Here is a 13958-nt window from a genome sequence, read left to right as displayed (position 1 = left end):
GCCAATAGGCCATATAAAGTTGGTCCCAGGATTAAACACACTTTGTGAAATCCTAGGATTACACCCACATACACACACACACACACACACACACACACAGAGCGTGAGTCCACACGCATGCATGTAATGACAGTAACGCCAGGAAGTCAAAATTTGATTCGAGGATTGAAAAAACACACACACACCACACACACACACAGACAATAATGCCAGCAGGCTAGAAGTCGGACCAAGAATTGAACACACACACACACACACATGCACGCACAAAGTACGGACACAATGATAGGATGATGACACAGGATATGAACCTAGTGAGGAGGAGAAATGTTGGCCGTGATGTGACTAGAGAGAGAGAGACACACACACACACAGTGGTGAGAGATGCACACAGAATTGGTGTGAAGCGACCCACAAAGTGTTGGGTAAGGCCGTTGTCTCGTTATAAATAGGTGAGAGCGAAAGACCACGTGGAGAGAAGATTCTTTTTGCGATTCTTCTGTTCATCACCAACTCCCTTTGCTTCCTATCAGCTTCTTCAAAAATTTGCCAGCTCTTTCCCCTTTGCATTCATTGCTCCTTCGCCTGTTTTCGCTCCTTCTTCCTTCTTTGCCTCGTCGATTTCCCCTCATCACACACCTCCCCCTCCCGTATCGCAGACCTCGCGTCGCTCACCGTATCACAGACCAGCGAGAGAAAGATAATCGCAAATTTACAAGAGGAGTCTGGTCGCTTGAAAAAACCACAAAACGAGGAGACGTAAATGGAGAAGAAACAGTGGGAGGGTTGGCAGAGAAAAGGCTTGTGTAGAGGGAGTTTCGTAGAGGGATTGTTGCGATGAGAGGAGAGCCTGTGAAATGTGTTTGCGGAGCCATTTTGAGGGACCTTTAAATTATTTGTGAGGAGAGGAGTCTGTGCAGATGCGAAGGAACAGGACGGAGAGAGAGAGAGTTTATTGAGATGGGAAGAGCTTTTGTAGAGGTGAATGACACGGTTTTCTGCATCCCAGTTTCAATAGTATCGTGATCACGGTTGGTTCTGCGGAGCGTGAAAGACATTTTTTGAGAATCTTTGAAGCCATTTTGTACTAAAGAATCCAATCCTTCAACCAGACGTTGCGAATCCTGTCATTTTGTGAGCAGAATTAGACGTGAACGAACGGGGCGACAGCTCTCGAGCGTCCAGAGTACAAGCCGCTTTGAGAGCGTTCTGTTGCAGCACGAGCACGGACGATGACCGAGGTTGTATGTCCTGAGTGTCGGAAGCCCACCGAAGTTGTCTTGGATCATGCTGCAGGAGACACAGTGTGTGCCGAATGCGGTCTGGTCCTTGAGGCTCACTCCATAGATGAAACCTCTGAGTGGAGAACTTTCGCAAACGAGTCCACAGATAATGATCCGGTTCGTGTTGGAGGCCCCTCTAATCCCCTCCTTACAGATGGTGGTTTAGCAACCGTTATCTCCAAGCCGAACGGCGCTCAAGGAGATTTTCTATCGTCTATGGGCCGGTGGCAAAATCGAGGTTCAAACCCAGACCGATCTCTTATTCAGGCATTTCGCACCATTGCGATAATGGCGGATCGGTTGGTTTCTACTTGCTCCACTTTCAGCTTTGATTGCGCGAATCAGATGAAAATATAACAATTGCAAATATTACACGTTACAACCGGAAGCCGTAGGCAAGAATTGTACATTGGAGAACGTCGACAGTGGTTTTAAGTTGTGATTGCCAATCTACGTCATCGATCTTACTAAATTTTCATGAGTCGTACTTCCATAAATCTCTGCTTCCTTTTCCAGCCCAGCCGATTCTTATATCCTGCATCTTTGTACATTTGTAAGAATACATTAAAATTCAGGTTCTTTATTGCTCTCTATGCACGTTGTCTGGCACTTACGAGAAGAACTCGTGTGTGTGTTTTCTGTGAGATTGATTTGAATGTTTATATTGAAAAAGGGAAGGAATTCTAACAGGCGTTGGTTTAATTGGATTTGGCAGGCTGGGTCTCGTTTCAACTATCAAGGTAATACTTCAAACGCATGTTAATTGAAAGTAGAACTCGTAGTTTGTTTAGCATCACGTGTTTTATGTTTGAAATTCTGAAAAATGTTAGATTGTTTGTTTGACTATGCTTGGCTAGGCACAAAATCTAAACCTAGATCACAACTTCGGGACGTTGTGACGTCGTGTCCAGATACATCTCCTTAACAACTTGCCAAATTTTTTCTGTCTCAGCCAAATAAAGCGATCCATACGAACAAAATTCCAAGAAAGTTCAATGAATGTTTGTGTTAAGCCAACTTCTTCTTAGTCTTACATATGCAGTATAACCTTTTCTTTGGGGGGTTCCTTGAGGATGCAACTCCCACCATTGCATGGCACCAAGGTGGGCCCCATGACATCTACGCCTTCACGACAAGAGGTCCCTTTTCTACATTATCCAGAGGTGCTATGATATCTCATGGGTTTCTGACTGATTTGAGATATACTCTCTTCGGGTCTTTAGAGTATAAAACCAGTGATACCCTTGGTTCACTTTTCCTCCTTGGGAAGGTTCTTTTTTTAAAAGCTTGCTTAGTATGTGATACATACACACCTAGCAGAAAAAGTCTTTGAACCAAATTAATATTGATATATTAAAGTCTTACGAGGGAGTGCGTGTGTGTATATCAGTTTGTAATGGTACTGTCAGGGCCTCCTTTGCCACTTAGGGGACCTTGTTTCTTGCTGGGTATTCTCTGAATTTCTTCATATTCTTCGAGGTGTCCGATAAGATTACTGCAATGTTCTGGTGAAATAACTCTGTTGGAATGGAGCTGTTCTTGAGCTATTCTTTTTACTCTGTGAAGGATCGAGCAAATGAGATCTACAAGAAGGTGGAAGATCTTAAGTCCATCAGGGGAAGAAATCAAGATGCTATTCTTGCTGCGTGCCTGTACATTGCATGTCGCCAGGAGGATAAGCCACGTACAGTCAAAGGTGATTCAGTTCACTCCTGCAAAGTTTGTTTCTCATAAACTCACATTGTATTTTCTTGCTGGTGCCATATTGTTACTGAAGTATAGCATCGTGGCAGAAATCTGTTCTGTAGCTAATGGTGCTTCAAAGAAAGAGATTGGCCGAGCCAAAGAGTTCATTGTAAAGCAATTGGAGGAGGAAATGGGAAAGTCTATGGAGATGGGAACCATTCATGCGGGTGACTTTTTGGTGAGGTTTTCTAATTCTCTTTCTTTAAGGATGCCTAAATATGAGCATACATTTCGATGGTCTAATTGGGTGGTAGTGCACACTAAACCCGCTTTCGTTTGCACCTCAGTCAAATGGAAAAAAAAAGAAATCCTCCATTAATTAGGAGAGGGACGAAATGGGAGGATAAGAAAGGGGAGAAAAGGAGTGAACGTGAAAAGGGAGGAGAGGAGGGTTTCTCTCAATTTGCCAGATACACAAATTAGAGATGCTTGGGCCATTTTCATTTAAGAAGATGAGGAGACACAAAGATCATCCATTGAGGGCATGTAGTACTATCATATAGTTGGTACCATCCAAATAACCAACTATTTTTTGTTGTCAAGAGATATAGGAGGGCGAAGGTTGGAGGGGGAGGGGGGGAAGGTAGGGCTTGAGCTTCGAGCATATTTCATGGACTAGCAGCCTCGGTGGACAAGTACAAATGTATGCAATGTCTCATCTACCCACATACGGGTCCCCTCCACTTTCATACATGTGGCCGAGACCATCATCCTTACAGATTTATTTGACCTTCGCATGTAGGAGGTTCGTGCTAGCCAAGGCTTGCCATATACAGAAAGGGGGTCACAAGTGGATTGCATGAGATCACGGTGTGCTTTGGAGACAGATATAGATTAACCCGACAACTCTGCAATTTATGATCCTCAACATACCTGGGTAGAAGCATGCAGGGGCAGATAACAATAGAGTCATACTTGCATTTTATTATGTTTTTTCTTTCATGAGTAGGATAAGCACATAGGCTCTTCCCTTGGTATTTCATGAATCCATAGCAAATGTTGTTGATTGGTAAAGTGGTTGTCTCCTTTGGTAAATGGTCATCTCCCTTGGTTTGTAAAGGTTTGTAAAAGCCTTAAGTAGTTTACTTTTCAATGGACACCCACCTACATATATGTATACAATTTCAACGTTTTTTGATGACTTTAAATGTCCATAAAATCCAAGATGTCAATAAATCTTTCTCTTTCTTTCCTTTTTCCTCCCAACACAGCCCCGCCCGCAATTTTATTCCTCGTTTGTACAGTTATTACTTTCTACTTTTCTGCTTGTAGTTGGATAAACCCAGTTTATACTGAAAAAAATATTAATCTGAGAACGTTTTTTTCCTCGTTTTCTAGAGGCGTTTTTGTTCACATCTTGGCATGGGTAATCAGTCTGTAAAAGCTGCGACGGAAGCAGTGAAGAAATGCGAGGAGTTGGACATCAGGTAAACAGTTATTTACTGCAACGTGTATCCAAAACAATCCCCCTTATTTTTTCAGAAGTTTGGGGTAGTGAATGGGACAAGCATTTAGGCTGTCCTCTACTTTATGCTTTATACCGTCTTCTAGGCCATAGTGATCTTATGAAGACATGAAGAAACCTGTCTGTCTGTCTTTCTGTCTCTGTCTCTGTCTCTCTCCCGTTCGCTTTCAATACGGTTGTAGGACAAAAACACACACACACACACACACTTTGCACTTCACTACTTGTCTATAGTGAGCAGGACAAACACACACACACACACACATTTTTTTTGCTGCACGATGATCTCTTCTCAAAATGAGAATGACTGCTACGGCTCGCACAAGATCGTGAACTTGATCACACACACACACACACACACACACACACACACGCCCACCAACCCACCCACACACATACAACCCTCCTTGTTTTTAGAACTATGCCAATACCTTATACAACATCCCCAATAAACACACACCAGAGGTTTTGGATATACCTCACCCGATTGAGAAAGCAATCAAGAAGCTTCAAAATGGCAAAGCTGAGGATCATGAAGGCCTCCTACAAGCTGAAATCTTGACTCACAGATGATACATACAATCCCCTCTAGGGTCTCACCTTAAACATAGGTCATAACACGATCAACACTAACAGTAAGATATACAGTAGGCAAACTCATCTCCCAACACCCACCGAGCATGCAAGCTAGAGTTTAGACTCCCACAATCCCATGTACATAGCGTTGGCATCCCATACCACCAAAACCCGTTCCCAAGGAACCCTTGGCACAATCATCTTGTGATCTAGATGCCAGGTGCCTTCTAGACCAAACCATCTAGTATTGTGTGCACACTGAATGAATCCACAATAGCCTTGGCCACTCTGATATAGAAGAGCATCTTGCTATAAACAAGTCCTTGGCTTAACATAGCCAGTTGGCCCTTTGCTATTGCCTAAGTCCTCGAGACCCACATTAGCCTTCTTTTCTTAATCCCTGGGCTCCCTAACCGTGCTGGATGAAGTCCTTGCATCGATCTTAGCCAAGCTTTTTAATGAAGCTCTGTCGTACAGGTTTCCTTGGAGCTTGGACTATCAACGCCATGATCTCGATCCACAAAGCGAGACTGTCAACACCATGATCTTCATTGACAACACGAGAGACCTCTGGACATCGCCCATTTGATGGCCAAAGTGTATGGCTCAACGCTTGAGGTATATATCAGTGAGTAGGCCATTAGATGGGTCAGGCAGGAATCAAACTAGGTATGTGTGTGATGGGTCAGGACTCAGGTGGGATTCAGATGGGACCAATCCACCCCCATCAGGACTCAGGTGGGATTCAGATGGGACCAATCCACCATTGATCATATCTTCATTCTTGTAGAGGAGGCCAAACATGAGAACCAGGAGTTTTATTGGTGCTTCGTGGACTTCTTCAAGACATATGACTCAGTCTCATGGGCTCAGCTCTTTTGTAACTTCATATGGGACCAATCCACCATACATCATATCTTCATTCTTGTAGAGGAGGCCAAACATGAGAACCAGGAGTTTTATTGGTGTTTCGGGGACTTCTGCAAGGCATATGACTCAGTCCCATGGGCTCATCTCTTTCATAACTTCAGACACTGGGGATTACAAATGATGTCATGTGGGTAGTTATGCCACTATATGAGAGAATCATAGGCAGGGTGCACATTGCACACGGGATATCAGAGAACGTGAGTAGCAGGAATGCGTTGCGTCCCCTTTACAATTTGGGCTCTACGTAGACGAATTTGCCTTGTTTGTGGACACTTTGGGAGGACAAGGGCCAGCACTAGCAGAGATAGTTGTCCTTACTCAGCTCTTGACGATGATGTAGTCCTTAGGCACATCTGTAGGCATATAGAGCCACTTGGTAGCCCTAGAGGCTTTATATGAGAGTCAGGACATGAAGGGCAATCTTGGGAAGGACCTTTTTATGATCGTCAACAATAGTGACACCCAACCCAAGTCCGCCTTTATTCAACAGCAGGTTGAAATTGTTACATCCTATATGTACCCTGGATGCATTTTCATAGGACCTTGATTCAGGCAGCCTGAAGAGGAGTGATTGGAGAGACAATGTTTTTAGGCCCATTTCTAGCACAAGCATACAAAAACCCTCCTCTTTGATTCTCCGGTCAGACCAGTAACACTGTACGTGGGATCTTTTAGGAGGGTGGACTTCATAGGAATGAGGGGCGCGGATTTGAGAGACTGCAGGTCATGATGCTATCATGCATGACTTGTGGGAAGAGGTGCACATACTCAGAGAGTTCACAGCATGGATCTTATACGTAGATGTGCCTTTCAGATTACCACTTATTTAGAAAGGGTCATACGGTACAACATGACCAAGGCAGGCAGATAGAGACTACCATGGAAGGCCCTCTCATCATCCATTCAGCTAGCAGTAGATACAGATGATAATTGCTGGTATTCACGTACTAGTAGATGGTTTCACACTCGAGGCATGCCCATTGACCATCTCCTGCCATATCTGTACTTCTTGGAGGCACCCACTTTGTGCTTGACACGTCAAGAGGTCCATTGGGTTATCAGGGAGGACTTGTGGTAGATTTATATCCAGCATACTTGGGAGTCTTTGACATAGCCACATTGCATGAAGATGGCATTAGGGAGCAGGTCCTCCATCCGACCAAGGATGAGTTCCTTAGGCTTAGATTTATAGATTCATCTCTTGCCTGCAGTGTGGATAGCCATGGGTTCCATATTGTGTTGGGAAACAGGTCGACACCCTGCGCTGTCATTGCGAGTTGAGACTTTGCACCCTTTGTGACATGCAGGAGGTGGTGGAGACAGAGGAGCATGTGCTCATGAGATGCCCTTCATTGTGTGCCAGAAGTCACACATCTCAAACTACCAGCACCTGGCCTAAGAGCACAGACATCTCCAGATAAAGGATTCTTCACAGAAGAAGGGCCACTTAGTGGACAACATCGGACATGTGACCCTCAACCCAATCTTCACAGACGCCAAACCAGCAGGAAGACATCGAAAGCGTTAGCGAGCAGATGTCCCATTCAAGGTATTATCATTGCATCTTCACAGGGTTGTCTGCCTAGAGAAAGAAAGAAAGAAAGAAAGAAAGAAAGAAAGAAAGAAAGTTTAATAAAGGTCTTCGAAAGATTGAAGGGTCTATGAGACTGAAAGAAGCTGATACAATGAGCTGAATGGGTGGAGCCTCTAAGCGGGCATCAACACCCAAGACAGATACAACATAATCATAAAAATGCCAGGACCGGCTAGGACCCCACCTAGGCTCGCTCACAGCTTCAATCCCTCATAGCTAATCCTAGACAAAGCTCACCTGCATGTCGACATACCACTTAGTTTGTAGTTTCTCGATGCCCATGTGCAAGACCAATGGAGCAGACCATGCGCTTGAACTTGGAAATAGAATGGATGTTTGATGCCTAGAATGATGAGCATGAGGTACACATTATTTGCATCTGTAAGAAAGACATGTGTGGAAGGTGGGGTTGCAGGCTTTGCCTGCATGACCATGTGACAAGGTGTTAGTATTCTAGATGGATGTCTAGAAAAGGTGTTTCTGGATAAAATACTCATGAAACGATGCCATGATTTGTCCCTAGCAGGTTGTTATATCCCACACTATGATTCACCCACTACATGGTGCACCTTCTTTGATTTGGGAGAAGTTTCATAATGGAGATGCATGATTAGTGGGGATTGCAAATGTCCAAGGATTGGTAGGAAGAAGTTGTACAGTGGAAAGAAACCCATTAGGGATTGATGAAACAAGGGATGGGACAGGTTCTTGAAAGATGCGAAGCCTGAAATAGATAAACGTGGAACTTCGCTAAAAATTTGTAGTAGTACTGGAATGCTTATAGTCAATGACACATACCAACAGAATAGAATAGGAAAGCACACATCTAGACAACTGCTGGCCACAGTTGGTGAGGACTACACAGGTTTCAATTGGTACACAGGCATCAGGAATCAGGCCACAGACCTTGCTGGCACGTATCGCATGAGGTAATCAGATCCAAATGTTTCCATATCTTTTTTGGAAGAAGAGTGTTGTCCCAGACTGCATTTGAACCGTTAAGTGCTGCCGCATGTTCTCAAATGGCTAAATGCACAACAGGAACATCCCTGTCAAAGAGAAATGACAAAGATCTGGAAGATTAATATCTTGAAGCAACAGGGTTCATGAGGGAGCCTTCTTATGCAATGGATGGCTTAACAAGAATGGTGAGTCAGCAAAGCAGAATGAAGGGCCTTGCAGGGGTGCATCTTGCCATAACATATCTGGGCATCTGCTATTTAAAAAAAAAGCAAAACACATAGAGGGATCTTCAAATCCTGCTGGCACAGATACAGCATCTGCTCTCAGATCTCCTACCTACACAGACCTGAATTTCGTAATCATTGAATGCAGGTAGCATCACCCATGTTCATAAGGTTAGATACTTTAGTTATGAAAATTCCCCCTCTGTTTAGGGACAAGATTGTGATGAGAATCTGCTAGCCAACACTTTGTTAATGGCTATTAAAGCATATTTTGCTCATGCTTAGCAGTTGATTTGTTCTTCTGGCAGTTTCTCAGCAAAAGGCAAATCTGATTATGATGACTTTAGGCTTCAGCAGAGAGACTCTCATCACCTACCATCTGACACTTACAGGCTTCAGCAGAGAGACTCTCATCACCTACCATCTGCCTCACAGCATTGGCACGCACAGGGACTTACTGCAGAGCTCTTGCTGAGCTACTGGACTCACTTTTGGGGCATCAGTAGAGCCAGGAAAGTCTCCTACTTTCTTTGGCTCACTATTCATAGGGGTATACCTGTGGGTACTTGGCTTCAGCAGACGGGTAGGCCCTCCTTGTGTATGCGTTGTCAGCTTGTAGAGGAATCTAGTAAGCATTGTTTATGGAGCTGCCTCAGCTCTAGAGTGGTTTGGACAGGTATCTTCCGGATGTTCTCATATGTTACATCCGAGTCCTTTCTGATGACATGGGGTGCTGCCCTTTGGGGGAGAGGATTTGGAGCCTTTGCCCTCTATGAGTCAGAGCCAAGAGACCACGGTTTCTTCATGCAGTGTCGCCAGAGACGAGGTCCCACAGATGTTAGCACCATGGAGCCGCAGGACTTACTTTTGGTACCAGTACCAGCTCAGGATTTCAGGCCTACTTCACCTGCAGGGTCAGCCTGGGAGGTGATTTCTAGTATTACCCTATGGCGGATATGGTGTTCGCGATGTTCTTTTGTCCTTGGGGGCCATTTATGCACGGAGGCTGACACTCTTGCTTCCATTTGGGCGGAGATTATCTTCACTCTCAGGAGTCAGTGGGAGCGGTGTACAGGCACCTCTTTGGCAGCTCGTGGGAGACTTTTATCCTTCATGAGGACATGGGACTGCTCATTATTTTTTCATTTGACCCCTTTTGGGATGTCGTGGCATTTTAGACCACCACCATGGTTTTTTTGCCACATTGTTGAGGCTAGGGATAGAGTACTTTCTCTCCCACCTGTTGTATGATTCGTTTTGAATGGAATATATCACTTTTTCTTTTATTATGATGACTTGTCTAGCTTTGCTCTCTAATACATCCGAGACAAATGGTTATGGCTCATACAAGGAATGGTGTCCATGCGAATGTATCTAGATTAATTTCTACAAATGTGTGTGCATTGACTTTCTTCATGTTTACTTCATGTTTGCATGCAAAATGTGTTCATTGTTGCTATCCTGATGTCACTGGAAACTTGCAGGAGAAATCCTATTTCCATTGCTGCAGCTGCAATCTACATGATCTCTCAGCTTGCAGACGAAAAAAAGATACTCAAAGGTCTAGTCTTTCTGCATTAATCACGTTAGTAAATACTTTAATTTCTAGGATCTTCCCTAACTTCGTCCACACTATATGGCAGACATATCACGAGTAACTGGTGTAGCAGAGGGGACAATACGAAACTCATACAAAGATCTGTATCCTCATGCTTCGAAGTTAGTGCCTGACTGGTTTGTAAAAGAGGAGGAGCTCAAGAATTTGTGCATTCCATAGGAGTCTTGTATTTCTAAGTAGCTTTTATGTGCTTTGAGTGAATGGATTAAAGAAAGCATGCACTTGAATCACAGGCCTTGGCTAGTTCCGCTATAAAGAAAGTCAAGTGTAGCCATTGTGGGAAGTAAATCACACTCCTGAATATTCTTGGTGTAATCATGCAATGGACTCACAGTCCTGAACGGGTTTTCATTTTGTGGGAGGAAAATTTTCATTTTCTTCATCCCACAAGGAGTGCAAGCAGATACATTAAAAATGAATTCTTGTGCCGTCGAAGCCAATGTGATATGACATGATGTCCATGTCAACTCAAAACCTGTGGCAAGAAAATGATGTAGCTGGTACAAATTTGAGTATATTTGTTATGTATACAAAAGCATCTCTTCCAATGTAAGTGCCATGTCATTTTTGCTGGCGTACATTTTCAGATCTCCTAAAATGAGGAGTAATATCAAGCATATACGCATATTGAAATGAAATGCAACACAGGTATAACTGATGGTAGTTCTTGAATTTCGAAGTATGCTATGAGACTCCCAAGAGGTCACGTTGCCCTTTGCAAAGTTCAAGATTGTAAGCAGCTTTAAGACTTGAGGGGTAAAGTTTTAAGAATATATTCAAAGTAACCACTTTACAAAATCATTTTCAGTATAGGTTTTATAAAAATGGCTACAATCACTTTTTCGACATGAATTTAAACTCTTAAAGCGTCGAAGGGGATCATGTTAAAATTTTTTCCTTTGCTGCCTTATTGTTCTGGAATGAATTAACTGCTAGCTGTAGGCAGTAAACACGTAGTTTGTAACATATGTAAAAAGTCTGATTTACTTGGTACATATTTGTAGACTTTTGCTAGAGACATTAGATAATGTGCTGATTGCATCTCAGTCATTTGAAGGTTTATATTTATCTATGTTGGATCATCCAAGCCACAGTTTGCCTGGCCTGTTAATCTATTGTTAGATATCTTTGGTATTGCTTGTGGCTGGCCTCTTTGTAAGCATGATGCTACAATCACCATATTCTTCTGCTCCTGTTTTTGGTCTATCATAAGTCTGAAGAGCAAAATATTGCTAGTGGGGCGTTTCTCAATTAATATCTTTGGTTCCAAATAAATTTTATAATTGCTCATTTAGGTTGTATATTTTCCTGTGATGGATCAGTAGAGCTTCTGTTTGATATTAAAAATCATCATTAGTCCTTTGCTACTTCTGTTTTATACAGTATTACTCTTTTGTTGTTGTTTACTTTCAACTATCGCTCTATATAGTACTATATACATGCACGTGTCCACAAAACACACGTGCATGCACACGCGAGCACGCGTGCGTGCACACACATGCACGTGCAAGTATGCACTTACTTTTTTTTGGGGGGTGATCTGTTTGTTATTATATTACAAAAAAAAATCCTAAGAAAGTGACATGCAACTACAACATTAGAAGATCTCATTATATGACAAGAAAGCATGATATCAAGCAGTGTAACCAAAAAACTCCCGAAACACGTTGTCTTGGGAGAAACGCCCTGCTGTAAAACAGCCGTACGCGTGAATTTCGGAAGGCTTTTTTTGCTTGCATCGTTTGGGCTGCCGATTTGCTGCTCTTGCTCCATGTCTTGCTTGCATATCACTCCCTACACTCTCTAGTCTACCTTCCCTTGCTAAACCCTCTACTTGCCCTTCCTATTTCCTCTACCATAGTTGTTATACTCTCTTCAGCCTCTACTCTCTCCAACCTCTCTACTTCTCTCTATCCTCTCCAATCCTTACTCTAGCCTCTAGCCTTGTCAACCCCTTGCACTTGGCTTTCCTCTCCAACAATTCTAAGCCCTTCTTCATCCTGATTCCCGTTATCCATACCATGGCCTTGAGTCGTGGTGCCGATGTGCTTCCAAGGCGGGATGTATGGTAGGATACCATTTTTAGAAAGAGATATGGGTCATTTGGCACAAGGAGGTCAGTATGCAAGTTTTGTGGTGAGACAATGACAAGATCCGCCCCTTGAGTTCGAGCACATTTTTATGGGAGGAATGCCATGGTGAAGGTCCTTGCCAAGCCATTCCAGAGGGAATCTTCTTGGCATATGGAGGTATCCCGTCCAAATTTGTAGAGATTTGACCCCTCCTCCATCCTGTGGTCACAGAAAAGGTTCTTCATGCTAATGTGTTGTAAGAGTAGAAAAAGTTGGGCATACAAGCAATCGTCACTGCCATTGCCACATCATCCCAGTCAAATATCGGGGATGTGGATTTGTCACAGTCACAGCAGGAGGGTTATGGGCAGGTTGCATCCTCTTCACAGGCACATGGGAGTGCCTTCACTGAGCCTTTACATGGCATTGAAGTAAGAGGCTAAAATTGCAGAGGAGCAGTTTTTCTACTCATGCAATATTCCCTTCAATGTTGCAAGGATTCCTGCCTTTAAAAACTTTTCCCATGCACTTGTAGCAGATGGTAGAGCAAGAGCATCATCCCTTTCACCTGCTAAATCTGAGACTCTCCGCACCACAAAATTGAAGAAGCAGGTGGGATCAATTAAGAAAGACATGGAGGGACTCAAGGAAGCCTGGAGTCCGTATGGATGCACCATAGTCTCCAACGGATGGAGTGACACGAAGAGGAGACACATGATTAATATCTTGGTCAGTTCTTGCGTTGGAAGTATCTTCCTGAGGGTGGTTAATGCATCACATGCCGGCCTTCACATCACCGAAGAGTGGATATGGAGCCATATTGAGGCAGCCATCAAGGAGGTTGGTGAAGAGAATGTGGTGCAAGTCATCACTGACAATGGCTCCAACTACAGAAGAATGGGAAGCCTCCTTGAGGAGAAGTATCCCAAGATAGTGTGGACCACTTGTGCTTTACACTCTCTTGACCTGATGATGGAGGATATTGGGAAGTTTCCTTGGGTGTCTGATGTGGTCGATAAAGCCATGCAATTAGTAACTTATATCACTCGTAAGCCACATGCACTGGCCCTATTTAGAAGGCAGTGCAAGTGGGAGCTTGTGAGACCATCGAAGACACGATTTGGCTACACTTTCTTGGATCTTAGCAGATAAGATTCAAGAATCATGATTCATCATTCAATTCATGATTCATCGAATTATTAATTGTTTGAATTTGTTTCTTTTTCTATCTTGGAATGTTTTTCTTGACCAAGTACTCATGAAGGGCTTATCGCTTCATTCTCATAGGTTGGTTAAGACCAAAGAAAGCCTCCGTCGCATGACCAATTTAGATTGGCTGGACTGGAATGACTCGAGATTACCTGTTAGATAAAATGTTGAGGGGATTGTCTTCGACAATCACTTTTGGCTGGAAGCACTTTCCATCCAAATGGCCATAGAGCCCTTGTACTTTGTGCTTTGACTCTTTGATCATGAGGGTTGTACTA

At 43.4% G+C, this 13958-nt stretch overlaps 1 protein-coding gene across 1 annotated transcript; it reads left to right on the top strand.

The window, feature by feature from the left end:
- Positions 1 to 487: 487 nt before the first annotated feature.
- LOC147904815 (transcription initiation factor IIB-like) lies at positions 488 to 11150 on the top strand. Its single transcript, XM_087388515.1, has 7 exons — positions 488 to 1582; positions 1999 to 2023; positions 2850 to 2979; positions 3077 to 3207; positions 4368 to 4456; positions 10266 to 10342; positions 10425 to 11150. The coding sequence occupies exons 1-7, from the start codon at positions 1233 to 1235 to the stop codon at positions 10556 to 10558; spliced, it is 936 nt and encodes a 311-aa protein (XP_087244641.1). The 5' UTR covers positions 488 to 1232; the 3' UTR covers positions 10559 to 11150.
- The last annotated feature ends 2808 nt before the right edge of the window (positions 11151 to 13958 follow it).

Source organism: Dipteris shenzhenensis, chromosome 2 (assembly GCF_047967505.1).
Source record: "Dipteris shenzhenensis isolate YYH24624 ecotype China chromosome 2, Dip_SZ_1.0, whole genome shotgun sequence".
Classification (NCBI taxonomy): domain Eukaryota; kingdom Viridiplantae; phylum Streptophyta; class Polypodiopsida; order Gleicheniales; family Dipteridaceae; genus Dipteris; species Dipteris shenzhenensis.
This window is presented reverse-complemented; position numbering and strand designations above follow the sequence as displayed.